At 33.1% G+C, this 25,378-nt stretch overlaps 1 protein-coding gene across 14 annotated transcripts in view; it reads left to right on the top strand.

The window, feature by feature from the left end:
• LOC105338529 (calcium-activated potassium channel slo-1) overlaps positions 1-23,102 on the top strand; it is a 44,016-nt gene extending 20,914 nt beyond the window's left edge. The window contains exons 11-33 of one of the 14 annotated variants that reach the window (XR_010708098.1): positions 1,672-1,827; positions 2,859-2,888; positions 4,080-4,192; positions 6,060-6,218; positions 6,464-6,540; positions 6,907-6,942; positions 7,749-7,766; positions 8,612-8,680; positions 9,918-10,002; positions 10,541-10,621; positions 11,753-11,791; positions 13,222-13,369; positions 13,842-13,883; positions 14,182-14,229; positions 15,126-15,350; positions 15,810-16,011; positions 16,172-16,267; positions 16,635-16,765; positions 17,950-18,144; positions 18,462-18,632; positions 19,050-19,110; positions 19,330-19,506; positions 22,449-23,102. Coding sequence is in view for 13 of the 14 variants with exons in the window: in XM_066067776.1 (XP_065923848.1) it covers positions 1,672-1,827; positions 2,608-2,628; positions 4,080-4,192; positions 6,060-6,218; positions 6,464-6,540; positions 6,907-6,942; positions 7,749-7,766; positions 8,612-8,680; positions 9,918-10,002; positions 10,541-10,621; positions 11,753-11,791; positions 13,222-13,369; positions 13,842-13,883; positions 14,182-14,229; positions 15,126-15,350; positions 15,810-16,011; positions 16,172-16,267; positions 16,635-16,765; positions 17,950-18,144; positions 18,462-18,632; positions 19,050-19,110; positions 19,330-19,392; positions 22,449-22,540 (2,328 nt within the window). In the remaining variant the exon portion in view is untranslated. Of the gene's footprint in view, positions 1-1,671; positions 1,828-2,607; positions 2,629-2,858; positions 2,889-4,079; positions 4,193-6,059; positions 6,219-6,463; positions 6,541-6,906; positions 6,943-7,748; positions 7,767-8,611; positions 8,681-9,917; positions 10,003-10,540; positions 10,622-11,752; positions 11,792-13,221; positions 13,370-13,841; positions 13,884-14,181; positions 14,230-15,125; positions 15,351-15,809; positions 16,012-16,171; positions 16,268-16,634; positions 16,766-17,949; positions 18,145-18,461; positions 18,633-19,049; positions 19,111-19,329; positions 19,507-22,448 lie in introns of all 14 variants that reach the window. The other 13 variants (XM_066067776.1, XM_066067778.1, XM_066067777.1 and 10 more) reach the window with 13 other exon arrangements.
• Positions 23,103-25,378: the final 2,276 nt, after the last annotated feature.

Raw genomic sequence — 25,378 nt, forward strand, 5'->3', positions numbered from 1 at the left:
GTAAAAAATGGTTGGAAAAAAGTGCGTATTATATTCACCGGATTACGGTAAACATCAAAATTAGGTTCAAAAATGTACCAATCCACCTGATGTTATGTTTGAAGTTTGTACAATATCATTTTAAAGTCAAATGACTGTTTTAATGTACAATTAATAGCAAAAAATTAAATTATAAGGAATGATTTCAATAGCTACCTAATTTATTCATATCGGTAATTATATAAAATGGGTTTGAATTAACAGTTTACATTTTTTTATAAACTGCTTTGGGTTCAAGTTTTTTTTGTATTATTTGGGTAGCTATTGAATTGATTCCTTAAATGTTTTACATCATTAATTGTGTACATACAATGTAATTTTTTTTATTAACAAAATTATTCAATTCCTTCATATCTGATATCAATCATTTTGAAATCATGCAGTAAAGATATTGACCACAAAGTACGACCATCGTTAGTTGGATAAGTGCCCCACCACTCTTCCCATTGATGCGTTAATCATCAAACAATGTTACTGATTCCTATAGACCTTCACGTATCAGTTCTTGTGATTCAAATGGATACAGATAATGATGTTCAGATTTCAAGATGTAAAAATCAATTTGGAATCCTACTAAAACATAAAAAAAAAACATGATAAATTTGCTTATTTCGCCTTGATTGATGGTTCTTGAATCAGAGTTGTCAGTGTGAGCACAGACAAGCAATCAAAAATAGGGAAAAAATGAACCCGACAGATATTTTTTTCAATTACAGTAGAACTCCCAGTATTGTATAGTCAAGTTATTGATATACATGTATTTCATCTCTGATCACAGTATTGTATAGTCAAGTTATTGATATATTTCATCTCTGATCTCAGTGGGTGGACAAGTATGTTATTGTGAAATTATGAATATATTTCTTCTCTAATTTGTCAATAAATCTCCCTTAATCACTGTATATTTGATGAAAGTCTCAGGCAGGTAACTTCGTATTCATAATTTTTACACTGAGTGTCAGTGAAATATGGCTTGCCAGTTGTCTGGTCTGGTTATATTTGTAGACTACACAATAGGAATCTCCTTGTAAACCTTTCTATTGTATCTGTATATAGAAAATGAAAATTATAGAATTCCAGGATTGAAATAAAGGTCCAGTCATAAATATTCAACATGTGAAATACATTGATCATGGAATAATGCACACGTCTCCTGAGTACTGAAGATTCATGCACATAGAAATCTGTCCCTTAAAGCTTCTAACTGCGTAGTTTGATTACATATTCTCTTTTTATTTATAATTACATGACACCGTGACTTGCACTATGGCAAGTGCATAACGGTTAAAAACTTTGACCAATATATTAGTTTAACACTGTCAGAACATGACCATTTTTTTTAGGTGACACTGTCACTATGAACAATGGACAGTTTAATACTATTTCACACTGGGATCAATGTCTTACAGTATGTCACTGTGTCAAAACATTACAGTTTTAATACTATTTTACACTATGGTGTGTGTATTACAGTGTGACACTGTGTCAAAACATTAGAAGATATAACACCATGTCAAAACATGACCAGTGTATTACAGTAGATCACTATGTCACACTATCTCCAATTTATTATAGAAACCACACTATGTCGCTCTTAACACTTGTACAGTATAACTGTTGTTGTCTTTGTAGGCGTACCTCCTGAACATTCCGAGCTGGGACTGGAAGCGAGGGGATGATGCTGTATGTGTGGCGGAGCTCAAGCTGGGCTTCATTGCTCAGAGCTGTCTGGCCCCCGGCTTCTCCACCCTCATGGCTAACCTGTTCACCATGCGCTCAGACAAGCCAGTAAGTCAACAAACATCATCGTTCAAAATACCCAAATACCTGTTCATTAAGTGGTTCTTGATTTTCACCCTAGTAGAGTACTTGTTCATGAAATTGTTTAAAGTGTGACCCGAGTAACTGTTCATGAAGTTGTAACATAGCTTTACCTAGTACTTGTTCATAAGATTGTTCCTTTTATTACCACAGTACCCAAGTACCTACTCATTAAGTTGTTCTTGATTTTTCCATGGTAGAGTACCCATTCATGAAATTGTTCTTTATTTTATCCAAGCACTTGTTCATAAAGTTTTTCATAATGTCACCCCTGTCCCTGTTTAGGAAGTTGTTTGTAATTTCACCACAGTACTTGTTCATTAAGTTGTTCATAATGTTAATTATGAAGCAGTTCATATATAATGCTAGCCCCTGTAGAGGACTCTAGTTTACCCCTGAATCTGTAAAGCAAATGAGACATGTATTTAGTATCTCCATTTGTGAACATTAAAGAAGAAATCAATAAGCATTTCCTTACAGTTTTTATATGAGATGTTGTATTTCATCATTTTAGATATGCTTAATTTTTTAGTTTATATCAAATTTTTCATCTCATCGAGCAGAAAATTCCATCATTTCAAAATCATAGCCTAAGGTACATGTTACACGTCATCCATTGTACAGTTTCGCTGGCTTTATCATCATTGCGATGTATCAACTGCTATATGCTCTTTGCTGCTTTACTGTCATTCAGTAAATGACAGAAAATGTCTGAACCTGTAATCAGATATGATCATCTATACACAGGGCAATTTCTCTGATTTTGAGGTAAAAATGTCACATAGAAATATTTCCGCACGTTTACATTCTTAAGTTCTGCAGAAACTGCTTAGCATGTCATCTACCATTCTTCACTGTCATTGTTGTCCAAACTTCAGCCTAATGATCGTTGTGCCCTCTGACGATATTGTAAGATCATGGCTTCATTTTGTTTCATGCTTTCTTCATTAATTTAATTGTTGTTAATTTTTAATTTGATTTCATCCTTTCCTCTGTAGAAGAGTTACTTGAGATCGCTCTATCTTTCGGTAAGAAGTCATGTTGTATTACACTGAGCATGCTCAACTCTTGAAGCATCGAGGACTGCATCTGATTACTAAATACACTACAGGGTATCAACAAACTATAGATTAAAAACTCTGTCTGCTTCCTGGTATCTCAAATAGATTGTTACAGTAAGATACATTTACAGTGAACATGCTTGTTATGACATCATGCTTACATTGAAGTCACTATCTTAAAGCGTTATTTAAACTTACCTGACATTTGAAATAATTTTGTTTATAACAAATCAAAATTGTTTGGCATATTGTGTTTTAATGTATTCAGAAAATCCTATTTCAAGAGACAAAAGAATTTATAGATTCTGGTATTTTATCAAATATTTTCAAACACAACATAAGTATTAATACAGTATTACAATCTATAACATTAGACTTGTATTCACAATAGTGTACTTAAGAAATGACCACAGTTTACAATCATCTCTATATCATTAGTCTTTGTAAGTTATGCTCATGTTCACTCATCTACATTGTAAGTCATGTTCTACTGTAATATGAACATAGGTGTATGTATATAATTATATATATAGAATTGCTGGTACCTATATTTCACGACCAGGTGGGCTGATACAAGCTGTGCAAGGCATGAACAATACAACAGGTGTTATCTCTTTACTGTGTATAGTTTTTCTTTCTATCGCTGTAATACGCTGATTTAACCTTAATATGCTGCTATATCTTGTCCACTGTGTAGGACTCGGAATGGCAAGATCACAGCTGTGTAGAGACTAACACTGCCAGATATCTGTGTACAGGTCTTGGTTGCTATCTGTCTTCTAGATCTATTACAGGAACAGTGCACACGCCATTTCTGGGAAAATGTTGTGTCCACTCTTCACAACATTCTGCATGAAACTATAGAGATGTTATTTTCAAAATGTCTTTAAAAATTCCGACGAGATCACAAAATATAAAAATGAAAAAAATATGAAGTGAACCAGTATTTTTGAAGAACATGAATGATTATTTGATATTTTGAAGTTATTTCATAATGCTAAGGTTCTTCAGTAGAATGGGATATTGGGATGAAATTTATAAAAATACTTTGTCATGTATCGAATGTTTAAGGTCACCAGTAGGTATTTGTCCGTTATTGTATTTGACCTTGCCCTATTGTATTAATTCTTAGACAGCTCCCCCGTTGTTTGTTGACAGGCCACAGACATGCCCCAGTGGCAGTGTGACTACATGAGAGGGACAGCCATGGAGATGTACACGGAGTACCTGTCCTCGTCCTTCAATGGCATGACATTCCCTGAAGCTGCTGAGTAAGTCTCTCTCTCTCTCTCTCTCTCTCTCTCTCTCTCTCTCTCTGTTTGTGTGTGTGTGTGTCTCTCTCTCTCTCTCTCTAAACAGAGGTAGCTGCCATTTGGTCACTATGATGGTGGCGCTTTGTTGAAGTCTGATGTATTGATCCCTTGTTGGAACTTCATTGTTGCAGAATACATTTTAAAAAAGACCAGATGACACACATAAAACAATTAACTGTTTTAAATTGCTGGTTTTAATGGCATTGGAATTATTTGATTTTCCTCATTAATTTTTGTTGTTATACCCCCGCTCCGAAGGAGAGGGGGTATACTGTTTTACCCTTGTGTGTCTGTCTGTCTGTCCGTCCGTAACAAAAATTTATGTCGCATTTATCTCAGCAACTATTTATCGCAGATGCTTGAAATTTTTACACAGTGTTTGTTAAGGCATGCCATATCGTGGGATGTATTTTTGTACCAATCGGAAGTCAACTTCCTGTTAAATGACGACTTTGATTGTTTTTTTGGCCAAAATTTTCAAACAAATTTTTGTCAAAAATTTCTCGGCAACTATTTATCGAAAATGCTTGAAATTTTTACACAATATTTGTATAGGTATGCCATATCGTGGGATATATTTTTGTACCAATCAGACGTCAACTTCCTGTTAAATGACAACTTTGTTAATTTTTAGCCAAAATTTTCAAAAAAATTTTTGTCAAAGAATTCTCAGCAACTGTTTATCGCAGATGCTTGAAATTTTTACACAGTATTTGTATAGGCATGCTATATCATGGGATGTATCTTTGTACCAATCGGACATCAACTTCCTGTTAAATGAGTACTTTGGTTTTTTTTAGCCAAAATTTTCAAACAAATTTCCGTCAAAGATTTCTCAGCAACTATTTATCGCAGATGCTTGAAATTTTAACACACTATTTGTTTTGGCATGCCATATTATGGGATATATTTTTGTATCAATCGAACGTCAACTTCCTGTTAAATAATGACTTTGTTTATTTTTAGCCAAAATTTTCAAACAAATTTTCGTCAAAGAATTCTCAGCAGCTATTTATCGCAGATGCTTGAAATTTTTACACAGTGTTTGTTAAGGCATGCCATATCGTGGGATATATTTTTGTACCAATTGGACGTCAACTTCCTGTTAAATGAGTACTTTGTTTATTTTAGCCAAAATTTTCAAACAAATTTTTGTCAAAGATTTCTCAGCAGCTATGTATCGCAGATGCTTGAAATTTTAACACACTATTTGTTTAGGCATGCCATATTGTGGGATATATTTCTGTACCAATCGGATACCAGCTTTCTGTTAAATGTCGACTTTGCTTATTTTGCATATTCACATCAGAGCGGGGGTATCACTAGTGAGCATTGGCTCACAGATATCTTGTTTTGGAAAAAAAAATGTTGGACATCAATTTTTAGTTAGTTTTCATCACTTTTGTGTTTTGTTTTTTTTTTTTTTCTTTTGATGGGAATAATTTTTAGTGGAATTTAAAATGTGGAGCGGTATATACCAGAATGCATTCATTGAACATCTCACATGAGTACTACTGTTGTCTGAGGTTTGAATCAAAAGATACCAACTCTGGTTGACCCACCATTTGATTTCTCCCCTTTGTTTCAGATCTAGAACTTTGGTAAGGGATGTTTGGATAAAAAAAAAATCAAATAACATCTTATCCATTATGCAGTTGGCATTTTCTTCCAGTTGAATTCTAAAATGAATTTCTATTGATTTTTATCACAGGAGAATTAAACATTTCAAGGCTGATGACAGAATTAATGGATGAATGCTCATCCCTTTATTCTTGAGAGACTTTTGAAGTTGCGGAGTCAATAACTTTTAGAATGATTTTAACAGGTTGTGTTTCTCCAAGCTGAAGCTGTTGCTATTGGCGATAGAGGTGAGGCAGGAGGATGGAAGGGAGAGCACTCTAGCGATTAATCCCGGAAGCAAGATAAAAATAGAAAACGCCACTCAGGGTTTCTTCATCGCAGAATCGGCCGAGGAGGTTAAACGGTAAATTAAAAATGGGTGAAATCTTTCACAGTTATTGTGATTTTGGCAACCACCCCCCACTAGGTTAAAAATCACCCTGCATCCAATATAAAAAAAACTCATTCTTTTGATCATACAGGTGATACACAGTACGTCAACATTGTAGCAGTACATAATTAAAAAGCAATTTTTTTTTTTGGTGTAAGCATGAAACTTTATAAGAAAAGACAATGTTAGTTAATATTTATTGTCTGTTCTGGTTTTAGAGCATTTTATTACTGCAAAAACTGCCATGCTCAAGCGACAGATGTAAGAGCTATCAAGAAATGTCGATGCAGGCCTCGTAAGTTCTTTTAATTCTTCACTTATTACTTATCACAATGCAATATCTATATATAAATACACTTATCCCATTACAATATATATAAAAACACATGTATTTCTGGAATAATAACAGTTTTATTCTCAAATGATTATGAATAAAAGTTTCTTAAATATTATATCAAAAATATGCCTTGATGATATTATGAGATGATATTGAACTCAATGAATAGAATGTAAATGACTGCTTTGCTTTGATGATTACTGATAACAATTGATCCTGCTGTTTCCGTGTCTATGATTTGGAGTATTGCAGCATGACGTTTTCTCTGAGGTGATTCTGAGCATGTCCACTAACTCTTAGCCTTGTTTCTGCTTTCCTTGATAGTGGCCCAGTTTAAGAAGGGAGTGACTGCCGTCATAGGTGAATATCGTCATCTAATCAATTCTTTCTTTTCATTCAATGTTACGTTCGTAAAGTGTATTGTACAAATATCTATATATATGTGACTTTTTTTCTATAGCATTTTGAGAATTATTGAAGGACATGGGATTAGATGTTAGAAGGATGTTGTGATAGGCAAATTAAAATTTTTCTTAGATTTAAATAACATTGAAATTGATTTTATTTACGATAATATTATTAATGTTACATTAAAAAATTGATCAGGTTTAGATACATGATTATACTAATTTTATAATTTGAATCCTATTATTTTTTGTTTAAACCTACTCACATTCCACTATTTTCAATTAATCTTTAAATTGCAAGTTCTTAGTTTCGAAAAAGACAAAGAGAATTAAAAAAAGAATTGAGTTGTAGATTAACCCAATTACAAATCAATAACATTGAGACACAGTGTGTTCTCTTACAACATAGCCCCAAAACATGCTTTACTGCACACAGCGTATTACAGTCAAACTTCGTTATCTTGAACTAGATGGGACTGTTTAAAAACTTCGAGATATGCAAGTATTTGAGATATCGAAGGTAAAATACTTTAAAAAATAGGTACGGTAGTTGGGACTTACAAATCACTTTGACATAGCCACTGCACTCGAAATATCTTTGTTCGAGATATCGAAGTTCAACTGTATATCAATGGGTTGGATCTGTATGTGTGTCTTTCATCCTCAGTGATGCAAGCATGAATAACATAACACTGCATGCTTCGAGTCATTCAGTATACAACCTGATTAAGAATGCTGAACCTGATATTTAAATTTTAGGCTTTGGGAACAAACTAGGTGAGAACATGGAGAAATATAATCCTGCAATATGTGCATGAATTGGTATATAACAAAATGGCACAGTGTCTGGAGTTGATAACAAATTCATTTTATTTATTGATTTTTTTTATTTTTTGGTTGACTTCCAATGGATATTTCCGTTGGCAACATGATCTTAGAGTGGGGGCTGTTAATTTAAAATCAAAGAACTTGTTTGACCTTGTTAATTTTGTAAATAAGTTTATTAATAAGTTTTTTTCCAATCAAATATAAGTTTTAGTGTTTTGTGCATTCATCTTTATTTTAGGAGAGAGTGTGCTTGATTATTTTCTAATCAATTTGATTTTTTCATAGAGATTAGCTGAAATCCAAATTACAATTTTTTAATGAAAAAACTTAAAGTTTTTTTTCTAAAAGAGGTGGAGGGATGGGGATTTGAAAAGAATTGAAGAGATATCCTTTTTCAAATACATGTATATGTTGTTTTTATAAAGTTTACTCAATAAAGCATTGAGTTTAGATAGAAGAAAGCATGCAGTGCATGAACAGGGTTTTGTTGGCTTACTTTTAATAACAGTTAATTTGTAGAATTGAGGGACAAAAACATGTATTCTGGAAATCATTCTTGTTATATTAAAATTCAGTGATGAAAAGAGGTAACAAGCGAAACAATAGTCAATGATGCCCTTATATTTATAATATAGTACAAATTTTGATTAATTCATTGATGTATGATTTATTTAGCGAATGATATTGTACACCAGATTACATCACTCTACTAACAATATTATTGAGCAATCAGTTCATGTATGAATGGATATGTTTGTTTCTGAATCAGCTAATTTGTTGCATGTTTTTACTAGCCACCGGCCGATTTAGGCAGTACAACCTAAATCATTCATGGAAGCATAAAGTCGGTTCATACCGTTATAGTGAGTTCAAAAATTAATGAATTGTCTCAGCGCAGCCTGACTAACACGGTGGAAGTGGCTTCTGCTCTAGAGCTTTGGTCGTAATTATTGGAGCAAGGAGTTTAATGAAACTTGGCTTATGGCTTAATTATGGGAGAAAGTTCTGCAAAGCTTGACCATCAAAAGTAAAAAAGAGGCTATTTGCAAATTAACTAAATCTACTTCTCAGCTGTTATTTCATGATAATGCTATTGTACTATAGTGCATTGCTTAGAAATCTAATACAGGAGGTGGATTATAGTAGATATACTGTAGTACTTATGTACAGTACTATTCTAGAGCTATTATCACACAGAAATGTACGGTAGATGTTTGAATTAGGGCTAATATTAATTTTCAGTTTTATAGATTACTTATTTATTGTAGGCATAATACATTATCTGATTCTTCATGTATCCACTATTTCACTAAACTTGCTTAGTCTTACTGCTAATAATCCATAGACATGTAGTATTATAGAATATTTTTTTACCATTTCAGTTTATGAATAGAATAGTCAGATCCATAGTGGTTTCGTAATATCCACAAAATCAAATGTTCATCAAAATAGGAAATGCCAACATTTTGGCTTGATGAGGTCGTATAATTATATGTCCTCCCAACTGTCTGTTTTTAAAAATCCATGAAATTTATACCAATAAGTATTCATTTAACCTCATAACGTGTATGATAAATAAAAGATTTTTGAGTGGTTATGATATAATCCTGTACACATGGTCAAATAATCTTTCACCTGTTGCTAATGATATCTGACTAATTCATTACCATGGTAGTGGAATCAAGTACAAATGTTGTTAAACTCTAAAGCAGCTAGGTACTGTTATAATGGGTAATTAGTTTTGGTTTCTGATCGAGTTTTATGGAATGAATGAGCTACTGTGCTATTTATAGATATACACAACTTATTAACCATACTAGCCATTTATGCCTTTAGTAATGTATTTACAGTACTTGTAGTTTGAAGAAAAAAATGAAGATATATAAATTACTGCTATTAACAGAAAAGCAGATACTTTACAGTTTCTTCTAATGAAAAAATTAAAATTATGCTGTTTATATATACATAAATGAAGAATCTTAAACTTATTTTTTTGTTTTTTGTTTCTTGCTGTAACTGACCAAAACATTTCTTGATTTTGTAAATATTGTTTAAAGAATTCGACTGACATTTAAAAAAAAAAAATTTTGTACTTTTCAGCTGCCAACCCACTGCTGAGTAAAAAGGACCGCCCGACCTCGGGGTCAAAGGATAAGGCTAATGCCCCAGTACCTCTGGCTGCTGGGTAATTAAACTCTGTCACATTGTCTGATATCGATTGATAATATTTATATTAAGGATATTTAGAAATTATTGTGTAGAAATTTCTCTTGGGATATGGATATCTATGTATAGACATTTAGAAATTATTTATGCAAACTTAAATAATATAGATAAAACTGAATCTCTGTGCTACTATATCAGAAGTTTTAATGTATACAAGTTAAGAATTTTTTTAAATACTGTATCATGAATTGTTGCTGTAACACATTTGACGAAAGTTACCGTTTGACATTTTCTAATTACAGAGTTATTTTTACTTGACTTATTAATAACGTTTACAGGAACGACGCAATGGGGGTTATTTGGTTTCCAAGCATACTCAGTTTCCTTAAGTTGAAATACAGTTGTGCTAGTTGTACTTGCAAATTAATTTTAAGGAACAATGTAATGCTATTTTATAAGAGTAATTGTAAAGAAAGAGAGAGTGGCCAAATACAGAATATGATAAGAGACAGATATAAAAAACATTTTTATTCTTGCTTTCTAAATTTTTTTTCTAGAGAAAAGAGGATATCGTTTTCTTTAGGAAAAACTGAGAAACTGACCAAGCATATGTCACTCAGGGGGCCCCGGCTAGCCATGTAAATTAGGTTTTGTAATGCATGCGTTTCCCCCGCTGTTAGAGCAAGGATAAATAATACCATTGTGGAGAGTCTACTAATCGCATTTCTGATGTTAGTTGTCCAAACCAGTGCATTCATAGATTGAAATAATCAATGCATATCAGTCCGATCTCTCTCGTAACTTGAATTGTTTTCATTTATCGGTGTTTAAGATTGTGTAATTTGTATGCATTAGTTTTGGTTATCAAGATTGTTTTTAGTGTAATGGAGTTTCTTTTTAATTAAACTGCATGGTTTTGGGTTGAAATGCACCGTGATAGGTGCATTATGGGATTGTTTATTGGTAATTACTCCTACTGTTGTGTGAGAGTGTGAGGTTAATTGTTGATAAAATATCTAGTTTTTGATTGCCTTGGTATCACCAATTTCATACATTTGCCATTTTATGTAAATACTGATAATTCATTAATGCAAATAGATCAAATTTATAAAGACATTGATATTATTTTAAAGTACTCATGTAGCTTTAAAAAGTTCTCTAATTAGTTAGTATCTTTTACCTTAACCTTTGATTTACCTGTTTCACTATAGATTCCTGATATTTTATTTGCATGAGAAAGGATCAAAGCATGGATTTAGAACAATTATTTAACATAGGTGTGAGTTGCATTAAAGAGGAAATGTGTGGGATAGGGCAAGAGTAGCTTTTTATTATATTTGAAGGCTGTTGCTACTATCATTTTAAAATTTTTAAATGAATAGATTGGCATACTGCATGACTAGTTGACTACAAATGATGTTGGAATGCACACAAGTACCAGGGTAGTTGTAGTTTGGATGACCTAGGAAGCAGGACATCCAAGTTCATGCAGTTAAATCCATTGTGCACATATAAATATTAACCTTAGATTTAGAAGATGCTTGATCACATAACCTGTAGTTAGAAGCTTCTAAATGAGGACATGAAATGTTGCTGCATATGTCACAAACTTGTTTTTAAAATGTACAAATCCTTTAATACAAGTAGTTAAAATGTCTAACAGAATGTGTTGGATTTCCCTCGATTTGAGTCAGCACAAACTTTGTTCAATTACATCATCAGACCACTGAAACGCTTGTTAATTCTTTGTGCATTGTATTAATCCACAGGGCCATAGCCAGCTTGTTGTCCAAATCCAAAGAGAATCAGTAAGCTTGGGCACCAGCCTTTGTCTGTGGTTCTGCATGTGTGTCACTGTTTGTACTTAGGACTCGGGCTCGGGCCTCGGTCAATTTGATACCAAGTTTTATTGATTTAGATTTTTTTTCTATAGGAACTTTTTAAAACTTGAATTGAAATGGATTAGATAGAGTATACATAAACTAGACAGACCACCAGTTAGATTTATTTTTGCAACATAGACTGATTTAATGAATCAAACTATTTTATCATATATAGTAGCTTCATGTGAAAAGTATTGCCCATGACTTGTAATTTCATTTTATTCAATTTGCTAGCCAATTCTATGAATATACCCCAATTAAACAAAGTTTATAACTGATGCATGTATGATTGAGATTTTTAGAAGTAGCATTTTAAGCCTTTGTTACCATGGATATATTTCATGAAATAGAAACATAGGTTTGACAACTACATATACTTGCTGTAGTTCTCATTGTTTAGGAATTATGGATTATTAGGATGCACTTTAAATTTAAGTTGACATGTGTCACATAATGTGGTATACTGTGAAATCAGTAAAATTTGTGGGGGGCAATTTTTCGTGGATTTCTTAAATCTTACAGATCCATGGGGTAGTAATTTCATATATTATCTTATACCTAGAAGGAAATATGACTCTCTAACCATAATTTATAAATTATTTGAGGATGTTGATTCGTGGATGAGAGGTACCCATAAATTCCACAAAAAATTGAGCCACCATGAAATCTAATGATTCCACAGTATTTGTTAATTATGTACACCACTCTTCTCCAGTATTAATGTTCATAGTCAGTGTTGTGTGTTGTTCATGAAAAGTGAACCTGAATATGAACAATCCATGTTTTATCATTCAGTAACATGCATGTATATGTTCCTAACAGTGATGCATGGATACAATTAACGAACTAATAAGTCATTTGGTTGTTTTTTTTCCAATAACAAGCATGGATACGTTACATGTTTTAACAGTGATGCATGGACAGAAATGAACAAATTAACAATTCTAAAACAAATAATTGTAGTGATTGCCTCCTAACCTTAATGAAACAAAATTTTTTTCTAGCTTCAGTCCATAAAATCAAAATACATATTTCGATCATTGAATTAATTTGTCACTCCATCAATTTATTTATAAATAGCACTTATAGATTTTATACTATTTTAGAATGTTATTCCTTGTACAAGTAAACAACAATTTTGTCCTTCCATGTACTTTAAACTAGACATAAATATAGATAGATATATTCATAACATGATGCATGTTGATCATGATATTTTATTTGGCACATCTTACACATTTTTGCATTCAAAGATTTCCATTAACGATATTTAGTTTTTGGTAATATTACTTAATGCTATGGCTAATGATTGCCTGGCTCTAGCTCCTTTTTTAACACAATTGTTTGATTTGTAGGCCAACCACCCCAACAGTGGCAGCCCTACCCCCGCTCTCACAGGAATCTCAGGACACCAGCGTGTGCCCTGGGGAGGAGCCAAGGAAGTTTGACTCCACAGGAATGTTTCACTGGTGTCCTTCAAGGCCACTCATTGAGGCCAGAATGGTTAGTGTTAATCTCGCATCAGTTGGATGTTAATGTAGAAGTAGAAGTTGCATTGAATGGTATATTGTTTAGTATACAATATCTGCATCAAATGAAAACTTTTGATTGTAGGAATCTGTATACAGCCTAAGAGCCATTTTAAGTTAACAAGACCATGGACTTTGTTAGCTTTTATCTGAAGCAAATATGTTGTATGTGTTAGAACCAGTTACAAAATGTGTCTAAGAGAAATTTTCTGAGTATTCAATTCAGAAATTGCAAAAAATGAAATTACAAAATATAGCTATACCTATCTTTTAATTCATAAGAATATTTAAAAGATGAATGTACACAAATATAGGAGACAATGGTCTGCCTCCCAACCCTTACGTTTACAGCTTTAGAGTCTGGGGTCCATGGCACCAGTTTATGCAAGGAGGTAATTGGTCATCCTTCAGTGCAATTATCTTATAGCTCTGTATTTCTTCTGTAGCAGCTGGGTGTTATGGTAGATAACGTAGGGGAGAGGCCGAGTGTGAGTATGCACTGATCACTGTGTGACCAATGCTATATAACGGAGAACTGATAGGGAGGAACTTTATATCTAACTCATCAAATATTACAGCATCTTGTATACGTCATTCTGATGGTTGGAAAACATTGCTAATTCTATATGCATTCCAAAATGTTAATGGCATTGTTTAAACAAATTAAATTCATAAAACTTATTAATGCCATTTGTTATTGTAATCTCATTTTGATGCTGAAAACAGAAAAGTATATAGAATTATTTGTAGAAAAAGTTTGTGTCATTCCAATTATTTTGTGTATAGAAAAATGAGGATGAAATGGTAGATGAAAAGTTGGTAATAAACAATGAAGTAAGTGAGTGTACTCACCGAGTGAGTTGACTGAGTTTGGTACTTTCTGAGTGTGACATCACCATCTTTCATTTCAGCTAGAAGTTTTTGTGAAATCAACTGTTCTCTCAGTAACAGGAAGTTAAGATAATCATGCCAAGTCTGCATGTAACTTAAACTATTATGATAAATAAGATTTGAAAAAATCATTTACTTTTGTCAGAAGAAAGATTTCTCTTCTAAGGAATATATAGCAGTTCAATTTTTGTACAGGACGACAATAATTCAATTTTGCTTCAATTAAGGCTTCTTAACAGCTTTTCCCACAAAAATAAGGCTAACAGAAATTAATAAACCATGATATTTTTAGTCATTTTAGTAGAAAATAACATTTTTGTGGAAAAAAAATTCAGCATGAAAATTGCAGCTCATATTGCTTTAATCATATACTGTAGTTTGTCACTGCTAAAGAATTCAGAAGAATTTGCTTAGTATTTTATTAATAAAATTGGAAATTGCTGATAATCTTCAAAAGATCTTACACATGTATTACAAAGAAGGGTTCTATTCACCAACATTGCACAATTTCACATTGACATCATATGAGATTTGACAAAGATGGACACATCAATTTGCTGTGTTGATCTGTACATGAACACTTTCTGTAGGTGGTTTTAATTAGATAAATGCAAGTATTTTATCAGTACTTACACAGTGGCTGATTAAAGTACTGGAGTATACATTTTGTAAATTTATTTGTAAAAAGAAAATCTATCTACATATCATTTATGTCAATTCAAATAGCTAGCTCATGTACTAAGTCCTTGAATGATTGTATATCTTAACACAAGGTAAAGCTATCATTGAGATCATTGGTGGCATTCTTTAAGGTCCTCTGTTTTTTCTGTGGTTTGTAGGACAGAGAGAAAGCCTCCGCCACGGTTCTCTGTAACCACGTGGTTGTCTGCCTGTTTGCGGATGCTAACTCCCCTCTGATTGGTCTGCGTAACCTGGTGATGCCGCTGAGAGCCAGTAATTTCCACTACCAGGATCTGAAACACGTTGTAATCGTGGGCAACATAGAATACCTAGAGAGAGAATGGAGGACCCTGCAGAACTTCCCCAAAATCACCATCCTGGCTGTGAGTATTGATGCATGGTGGGAATATGAAAGTAGTATAAAGTTCAATATTGTAATTGCTTTAGGGTTATTTGAGACATGGGAATGTCTTGTCTTCCATCTCTCTCCAGATTTGTAGAATCCTAAAAGTTTAAAACATATATAAATTATCCTCACATTAATTGGCCAGAAAATAATTACCTTAACTCTGCTGTAAAATTTTATGGTATAAAACAACAGGAAGTGTTTTTTTATTGAAGAGTTTTTTGTCATCAGAAATATTTTGTAAGTAAGAAAAGGAGGAATCTTTATTTTCTATGTCAACATTGAATTAAAATTAGAGTTATTCCCCTTTTTAACTGCTCACATATTCAGCTTTATGAGGCACTGTTTGAGAAACTTAATTTTGGCTATTAGATCCATATGTTATATTTAGATTTCCTCTGAATTAACTTTCATTCTTTATTTGTTTTCCTTACAGGGTTCCCCACTGAACCGAGCGAACCTGCGCGCTGTGAACGTGAACCTGTGTGATATGTGTGTCATTCTGTCGGCCAAAGACAAGAATCTGGATGACCCCCATCTAGTGGACAAGGAGGCCATCTTGTGCTCCCTCAACATCAAGGCCATGACCTTTGATGACAGCATGGGGCTCATTCAAGCCTCCGCCCAGCAGGCACCAGGTGCGGGGGATGGTTCCATTCTATAATTATTCATTGACATACGTAGATCCTCAGTAAAAAATGGTCATACTATATTTATCAAGCACAACAATCAATGCATTCTGTAAGATGAATGATGTGTCTTATTTACAAAACATGATAGGATTATTTTGTGTTTCAGGTTTCCTACCCCCTGGGTTTTCCCCCATTGGACATTCCAAGAGATCGCGTAGAGGGTCAGTGTGTGGGTCTAATGTCCCTCTCATCACAGAGCTAGGTAAAATGGGAGCAGGCACCAATCTTCCCACTTACAGACTTTGACAAAGTTTTGAATTAAATTCTCAATGCAAAATCTACTGTTGTATTAAAACTCTTTTCAAACACCATATATATGAATTTAAATTAAAAAGTTTGAAGAATTTTTGTTCATCAGTTATTTAGCCCACTTGTTTTGGGGTCAGATTATGATGTTCTCATTTCAATAATTTATCAAAAGTAATTTTGCATTGTAAACCTTATCAATTAAAAAGTATTCATTCATTTATGAATTTCATTAGAATGTGAGACTTGCCTTTAAAATGAATGAGTTATATGTATCTGGTAGCTTTTTCAAAACAAGTAATAAAAAATTACTTTTGTTGCAGCTAACGACTCCAACGTGCAGTTTCTGGATCAGGATGATGAGGATGATCCGGACACAGAGCTGTACATGACCCAGCCGTTCGCCTGTGGGACAGCCTTCGCTGTCAGCGTGCTGGACTCGCTGATGAGCACAGTAAGTGTCTGTCAATGTGCTGGACTCACTGATGAGCACAGTAAATGTCTGTCAGTGCTGCTGATCCCATCATTTGTGTCGATACATGTATTACACTGTCTTCTAGATGGCAGAATTGATTTTGTATTATGAATATGGCTGATGGAGACTTTTGCTGTACTCCATACTGTAAATTCCTTATTTTACGCGAGTACTTCATTCCACGATTCAGCCATTTTTCATCAAATCGCAAATCCAAAATTTTTATAATAGTTTCATGTTGTTTACATATGTCCGAAAAATAAAAGCGAGATTTAAAATTCACTAATCGTGCTTCTCGTGATTTTAAGCAGATATTAATTCCTTTTGCTTGAATAGGAATCTACAGAATGTATGTGCTACTTTCAAAACTTCTTGAATTGGATACAAATTGGATAATATTCCCTAAATCACTTATTCTTGTATATTAATCTGTACAGTTCCTTGTTCTCTGTATATGGAGTTTCTTTCATATCACCCTGTATATTTGTAGAGCTACTTTAACAACTATGCCTTATCCTTGATATCTTAATTATTGTAGAGCGACTTTAACAACGCCTTAACCTTGATATCTTACTTGTAGAGCTTCTTTAACAAAAATGCCTTAACCTTGATATCTTGCTTGTAAAGCTTCTTTAACGACAATGCGTTAATCTTGATATCTTATTTGTAGAGCTACTTTAACAACGACCTTATCCTTGATATCTTAATTATTGTAGAGCTACTTAACGACAATGCCTTAACCTTAATATCTTACTTGTAGAGCTACTTTAGCAACAATGCCCCAACCTTGATATCTTACTTGTAGAGCTACTTTAACGACAATGCGTTAATCTTGATATCATACTTGTAGAGCTTCTTTAACAACGATGTCCCAACCTTGATATCTTGCTTGTAGAGCTACTTTAACAACGATGCCCCAACCTTGATATCTTGCTTGTAAAGCTACTTTAAGACAATGCCTTAACCTTGATATCTTATTTGTAGAGCTACTTTAACGACAATGCGTTAATCTTGATATCATACTTGTAGAGCTTCTTTAACAACGATGTCCCAACCTTGATATCTTGCTTGTAGAGCTACTTTAACAACGATGCCCCAACCTTGATATCTTGCTTGTAAAGCTACTTTAAGACAATGCCTTAACCTTGATATCTTATTTGTAGAGCTACTTTAATGACAATGCCTTAACCCTGATTCGGACTCTTATCACTGGTGGGGCCACTCCTGAACTTGAGCAGATTCTGGCCGAGGGGGCTGGGATGAGGGGTGGGTACTGCACCCCCAGTGTTCTGGCCAACAGAGACAGATGTAGGGTGGCCCAGGTCTCGCTTTTTGAGGGACCGCTAGCTCAGTTTGGGGTAGGTCAACAGTTGAAATTTAAAAAAATGATATTTCCATGTCAAACTGAACAGTTATGTATTCAGAAAACATTAGTGCTTAATTTTTCTTAATCTGAGTACATTACAATAACAGATTTAACAGATATAAAAGTCTTTTATGATGATTATTTTATTGTTGGTGAAGAGAGACATCTTTTCTTGCATGAATTTGCCATATATGTTTTCTGATTAAATTTTAGTTGCCCCAAAAATGGGGAAACCCATCCCTCCAACTCTTGATTTTGTTTATTCAGAAAAATACTTTTTTTTTAATTTGAAAAAATGTTATTTTGTAGGAGGATGGAACATATGGTAGCTTATTTCTGTTTGCCCTGAGGAACCTGGGAATTCTGTGCATCGGTCTGTACCGCTTCAGAGACACCAACGAATCTTCTTCTAGTCCTTCATCAAAGCGCTATGTGATAACAAACCCCCCAGAAGACTTCAAGCTTCTAGCCACTGATCAAGTATGTACTCAAAGGGAAGCAACTCCCCATTGTAATAATACTCTTCTAAAAGCCATGGACTTTTTTATGCAAGGAATGAAGTTGTTTCTCCTTTCTTTTTATGATATGCTACACTATAAATTACCACAATTAATTCCTATGAACCTTAAAAATGTATTTTATTCTTTTACTCTTTTGTCTTTGTAATGAATTTAATATTTTGAAAATTTCCTACGGCATTTCTAATATTTGCATTGGCCTCAAAGACCTCGTCTTTCAGTGACTTGTTAGTGAGTGATATTATAACCGTCAGTGGACTCATGGCTGTTCTCTGTGGGTTGTTTTGGATATGATGTTGACTTGCCGATTTTTTTTCATTGCTGAGTTGGATGCTGAGTTTTGATACAAATGCTGATTTGATTTCCCTTCCATCATCAGGTGTTTTGCCTGGCTCCATGCAATCTGTCACAAAGTTCAAATTCTTCCCCTAAAGACAGAAGTAAGAACACCAGTGTTTTAACATGTCCGGAAAACCAAACTTTTGCCACTGTTGTCTTAAATGTAACATTTGCCTTTTAAAGAATTAATCATTGACTTTGACCAAAAAGAATATCTCAGCAAAAAAAATTAAATAATTAAAAACTATATACAAATTAAATCAAAGAAAAACTGAATTTGCTTTGAAATTTTTTACATGCCTATATATACACTTTTATAGGGGAAGGGATCAATACTCATAAAAAAGTGCCAAAAGTTAAGAAAAAGAAAAACAAACACAAAGGCAATTATTCTGGATATTGTCCACCATTATTGTTTTAAGACACAAATGCTTACTTTCTGGTTTCTGATGGTTACAACACAGTGGCAGATGTTGCTGGTCCACACTGTTAAACCTGTAGGTTTGCTGGTTTGCTTTGTGCTGTGCTGCCACCCCTCACCCCTTAGTTCATCTCTCCCTCGCCCCCCTACAGTATGTAGAGGAGGAATTATCCACACCCTGTGTAGTTGTTTGATGCAGTAGCATTCACCACCCACCAGTCATAGAGTAGCCCATTCACAAACACACCTTGCTGTTATATACCAGAGGGAGAAAGCAGCCTTGTCTTCACTCATCAGCCTCATTTTCATCATCCAATCACATTGCTGCATTAGTGTTTGAAATTAAAAAATGATTTATTCTCAAAGATTATCAAAGAATGCAATGTGGTTTGAATCTTGGATTTTCATTTTGACAAACATCTTAAACACTTGATCCCGAGATTGGCCAGTAGACTGGCATGATGCTATTTCATTGTGTGATGAGCCGTATGCTAGTTACCAGGATGTCTGTTGCATGCGGCATGAAGTGACAGTGTTTCTTCGGAATGCTGACCCTGCAACCTACCCTCCAGTGTGTGTAACATTATAAAAGTCATCCAAAGCATCACATACAATTACCTTGTTATTAGTTTCAATATATTCTAGAGCCTTTAATGTTTGACTATAAATTAGTTATGTACAAAATTATACATGTATAACCATAGGTTTTTTTTTGGTTTTAAAAGTTTAGTCCATAGATATATCATTTTGGATATTTCCTTCCAATTTTTTTTTTAAAGCTATATATGCCATGTTCAATGAATGATTTTAAAGAAAGAAATGTTTGTGTTTTATCATCAAACTACATGAATTGTGCTTTCTGCAACTTTTACTGTTTAAGGGTGTTGTTTACTCAGGGTTTGAGTTCTCAAATTCGGATTGTTATAAAGTTCAATGTAATGAGTAAAATTTGTTCAAAACAAAAAAAGTATTAATAAAATGAATAATTATTCACAAAACATTTGATATTTTTACTTTATTACGGAATTAGGGTCCAACAAAAATAGACTTTTAGCCAAACAGAGGAAATTCGGACTAAATTTTGCAGATTTTGTTTTCCGCTAAAACATTTTTGGCTGTACTCTAATATTGAAAGTTAAGATTTTATATTTTAGTCTATATAATTTTTCATATTTTCTGCTGGTTTTACCTCATTTATTCATTAAAATAATTGTATGACACGAATTGCGAAAATATTAAAAAATGCTAAAAAACGATAAAAGACACCATATCTCAAAATTTTGATCATTGACCTCATATAAATTTTATGCCAATAGAATAAGGTCAATATAAGTAGTTCAATGCTATAAATGTTTTTGTATTATCATCATTCAATTTTTTGTAAACTTAGATCAAAAATGGGTAGGAATTTGAAAACTGATCGAGGAAATTCGGACTGGAATATTTTTTCGAATTGTAGCTGAAATCTTAATGTTTTGTACCTATCTAGTGCCACTGCCATTCATAAAATGTATTACATTTTTTAAAGTGTTTTATTATTTGAAATATATTTACAATTAAGAAAATTTCAATTGTAGTGTAAAATTTTATGGGATTTTCCTTGATTTTTCAAAAAATATTCAATGGCCATTTACTCCAAAAGTAGGTCATTGACCTACTTTTTTGAAAGTGAAAAATAACACTACAATCAAAGTTCTATAACATACAATAGATGGGGTTTCATTATCATCAGTGGAATTTTTTTTCATTCTGAGTAAACGTCATCCTTAATACGAACACATTTATAGTAAATAAAATTTCCAATTAATATTTTGACATTCTGGTATAAATTGTAATGTATTAATGGATTGTAATGCCCTTGTTTGAAGTATTCATTATCATGTGATATTGTAAGCTTTTTCAGTATTTACTGGTAAATTAGAAGTTAACACAAAAACATGAACAGCATGTTGGTAGTAGGGCTAGCACATTTGGAGAGAAAAAGAAAATAATAGAGACTTAAGAAATGTTTTGAGTTGAAGGAAATCAATAAAGGGTGATATTGACGTAGGAATAGATTTTGCAAGCGTCATAATTTTTAATTTTGTAAATTAGCTTGCTGTTAATCCTCTTCCCACACACTGATTCTCTCAGTTACTTACCTGTGTACAGGAAATCTACACACGTCAATTTTTTAACTAATAAATGTATGTATATTTAAAGAAAAAATATCCATTTCTCCTTGCATTAAACAAATGTACCGGTAGTTCTTCATTAAAACATTTACCAGTGAATAATCTGGCTCAATTTGTCACAATGTTTTCTTTTATAAAGCTCATCACAATGACAAACTTTGGGTCTGGTTTCCAACATGATAGTAAAAATTTGCTGTAGAACTGTAGTTCGCCCATCTGAAAAAAATTATTTGGACAAATTATTTTTCAGACAGGAAGCTAAGGCCTATCAGCTAAGTAAAAATACGGTTAAATAATATGGCATATATAGCTTTAAGAGATGAAGTTTTGATATGATAATACTATTGTTTTACTTTCTTGGGACATTTAGGATATCTATTTATAATTTTGATGCCAATATTTATATAATTTGCTTATCATATATATACTAGATGTATACATGTAGATAAATTTATTATCAATTCAATTTGTGCAGTATAAATGTTTAATTGGTATAATATGCCAAGCAGGAAAAACAAGCACGAGATATCTTTAAGCTGTTTTGTAATTTGGATATATACATGTATCCTGTCTATATATACATTTACATTTGATGATGAAAATTTTGCTTATTGAGTTCATATAAAGGACAGGAACTTGGGTACACATGATTACTCATCTCAGAAAACAATAATAAGAATTAATTTGTTTATCATGTACTTCTGTTTATTATAGTCTTGTTCTGAGTTTTCAAAAGTCTAGAAGAATAAGCATTCACTGGCTGTACATGTATTATTTTAGTTATCAATATTATTTCAGAGGAATAACTCGGCATTCTGTAATGTTTTTCCTGCCTATTTGACAGCTATTCTGCCTACAGCCCTTCAAAACAACGTCGACAGATCAGGCCTCAAGGCAAGAGAAGGTGGAGGGAGCTATACTGAAGCTAAAACATGACATCAAACACAATCTGACGGCATAGGGAGGGAGGGAACTCCGGGAGGGCCGGAACCAACAGCGGGTCTGTAATGTATAGATCAGGCTCTGGTTAAGTAACATCACTGGGGATAAGGTTGTGTGCATAAAGAATGACAAACACAGACATCAAGTTGTGACATCGATGTCTTTCTTGTTGGAGTATGGACTCCATGCAGGGACATTCAGTTAACTTGTACAATCATGAGACTCAAGAGTTTTAAAAGGAAAATTAAGGCATTTTGATGTCGTGTGTTATTTGCACAATGGAAAGGAAATTCTTAATCAGTATTTTTCTTAACTGTTTCATAGAAGTGGTTAATTTTTTATGTACTTGATTATTTGTCATTTGTGTTTTAATACATGTGTATTTGTATTTTTTTTTTTCAATTGTCTGTAATTTCCTTGCTGTGGTTTTCTGCAATGGCAATAATATGGGTGCAAGAGATTTCCAGGTAAATTAAAGTGAGATTTGTAGAAAAAAATACATGCCCTATCATAAGATTTCATACAAATACATGTACTATATGCATATCTCTTCACCGTCTCTTATAAAAAAAAAAAATGACTGGTATTTTGATATATTTTGTCTAAGTGTATTCAATCAATACTTTTATTTCTGATCTTATTTTTTATACATACAGAAAACAAATAAGAGGGCTCAATAAGCTCATACAAATACCCTTGTATAGTCCTGCACATGAATTATTACAATTAAATAAACTTGTAAAAAAAATCTTATTTTCTATTGGTTGATACATCCTTATTCTTAAAAAAAAAACCCAGTAGAAATTATTGGGTTTCTTAAAGCAGTAGGACCGTAAATGTTCTATCATTACTTAATGTACCATCCTAAACATAATAGGAACCTCAGAAAACATGTATTTTTGACCAAAAAAAAAAACTTTGTGTATCAGGGCGTCTTTTCTGGGTTAATTTTTTTCAAAACAAAGAATAATATAGCAAGTATCAAAAGTGTATTGTATAATGTGTCAGCACCATACATCCTGTACATGTAACAATTAAGTTCTTTGCAAGTTTTCAATAGTGAGTTTCTTGAAAAGTTTGCTGATATTGAATGTCATGTTTCTTGTTATAAAATGAACGTTTGAAGTTTTGTTATGTACAATAGATTTAAAAACTCAAGTACTACGATACATACAGAGTTTATTTTAGGATTATCTGTAGTTGTTGTGTTTTGTGGGTTACAACCATTCCCTGTTTTCTATGTATTCTCCAAGTAAGGCCTGAAAAACACAATAGCTTTGATTGCAGCTCAAAATCTTTCATTGAAATAGGTACCTAAGCATAGGTGGACAAACTGATGAACCCAGGTACTTACCAGATATAGAAGCATTACACTGAGCTACAAATGTAGGTCATTGAGGCATTTGAACCCAGTGTCTCTATTTATTACAATAAAATTATTGCCATGCTGCATTGGCTTCTCTTGGCAAATTTTATTTTATATTAAGGCCACCAAAATGGTGTCAATAGATTATAATGACTGAGACTGGGGATTATATTTGTCATTTCTAATGTAAATCTAATATCAAAGTAATGCCATGTGTATGATACATTCTGGAAGTGCCAATGTGTTGAGAGTTTTGATTGGATAGTGCTATATGCCATGCTGTCAATGAACCCTTCACTTGATTTTTATAGGTTTTTAAGGTTGACCATGAGCTGATATTAGACTAGCCTGGTCCACTCGATTATTCTTGTTGTGCTTGTCCACGTTATTCCATTTTTCCTGTACATATGCTAGTTTACCAGGGGAGATAACCCTGTATGTACCATGACTGTGATACCTTCCCTTCTATTTTTATACATTTAATGTGTTTGTCTGTTTGTCAATTCCTGTCAAATATTTTCAATGTGATATTTTGCAATTTATAATTGAACAAACTGAAAACTGTCTTATAAGTGATTCTTTAATGAGTATTTTAATACACATGTAGCAGTGTTGAAGGTCTGTCAGAGATCAAAGTTACCATTTTATTAACCATGTATGGTTACATGATCTTAAAAGTTAAGATAACTTATTTAAATTTGGTGGCCTGTTATCACATGGAAGGATTATTTCATGTTTGATTTGAAGGAATTGTTTGTGGTAGTAATGATTTCTGACTTTCTTGAGAAGCAATATTGTATGCCTCTGAAAGTTACATAAAAATCAGTCTTTTTCTATTGCAACTTTCTGTTTTTTAATGTTTTGATTTCTAAGTCAATAAAGTTGTTCACATTATGAAAAATAGAATGTTGAGTTTATTCACTTAACGCATTTAGATCACTTTTGAGAATTTAGATGGGAGGGGGGGGGTGCAGACTCATCCATAAAATCTTGACCAGCTAAAAAAAAATGCTAACTTCTAAAAATCATGAAGTTTCCTTCAATTCAATTTTTTACATGCTCTCTAAACAGGGGAAAACAATTCCATGTAAATTCACTCATTGTATGCAGATTTAAGTGCGAAGGTTTATGATTCTACAGTCGCCCGCTTTAGATTTGGATACTTCAAATCACTTGTGTTCACGTAATTCCATGTAGTCGTACGTCAAATCAAGTATGATTACAAGTAAACTGTTTGTTTGATGTGTAGATTACACACTGGTATCCAATAATTTTGCATGGCTATTGTTGGCCGATTCAATGCAGAGACAAAAAAACAACAACCAAAAAACAAACATTTCAAGAGGCCTATGGGCCACATCGCTCACCTGAATAAAAATAGGTATGATAAAATGATGAAGTCATAATACAAACTATCTGGACAATGTATATCCTGTATAAAAAAAAATCCATCCCTCTTGGATATT

The sequence above is a fragment of the Magallana gigas genome, chromosome 7 (genome assembly GCF_963853765.1).
Source record: "Magallana gigas chromosome 7, xbMagGiga1.1, whole genome shotgun sequence".
In the NCBI taxonomy this organism is placed as follows: domain Eukaryota; kingdom Metazoa; phylum Mollusca; class Bivalvia; order Ostreida; family Ostreidae; genus Magallana; species Magallana gigas.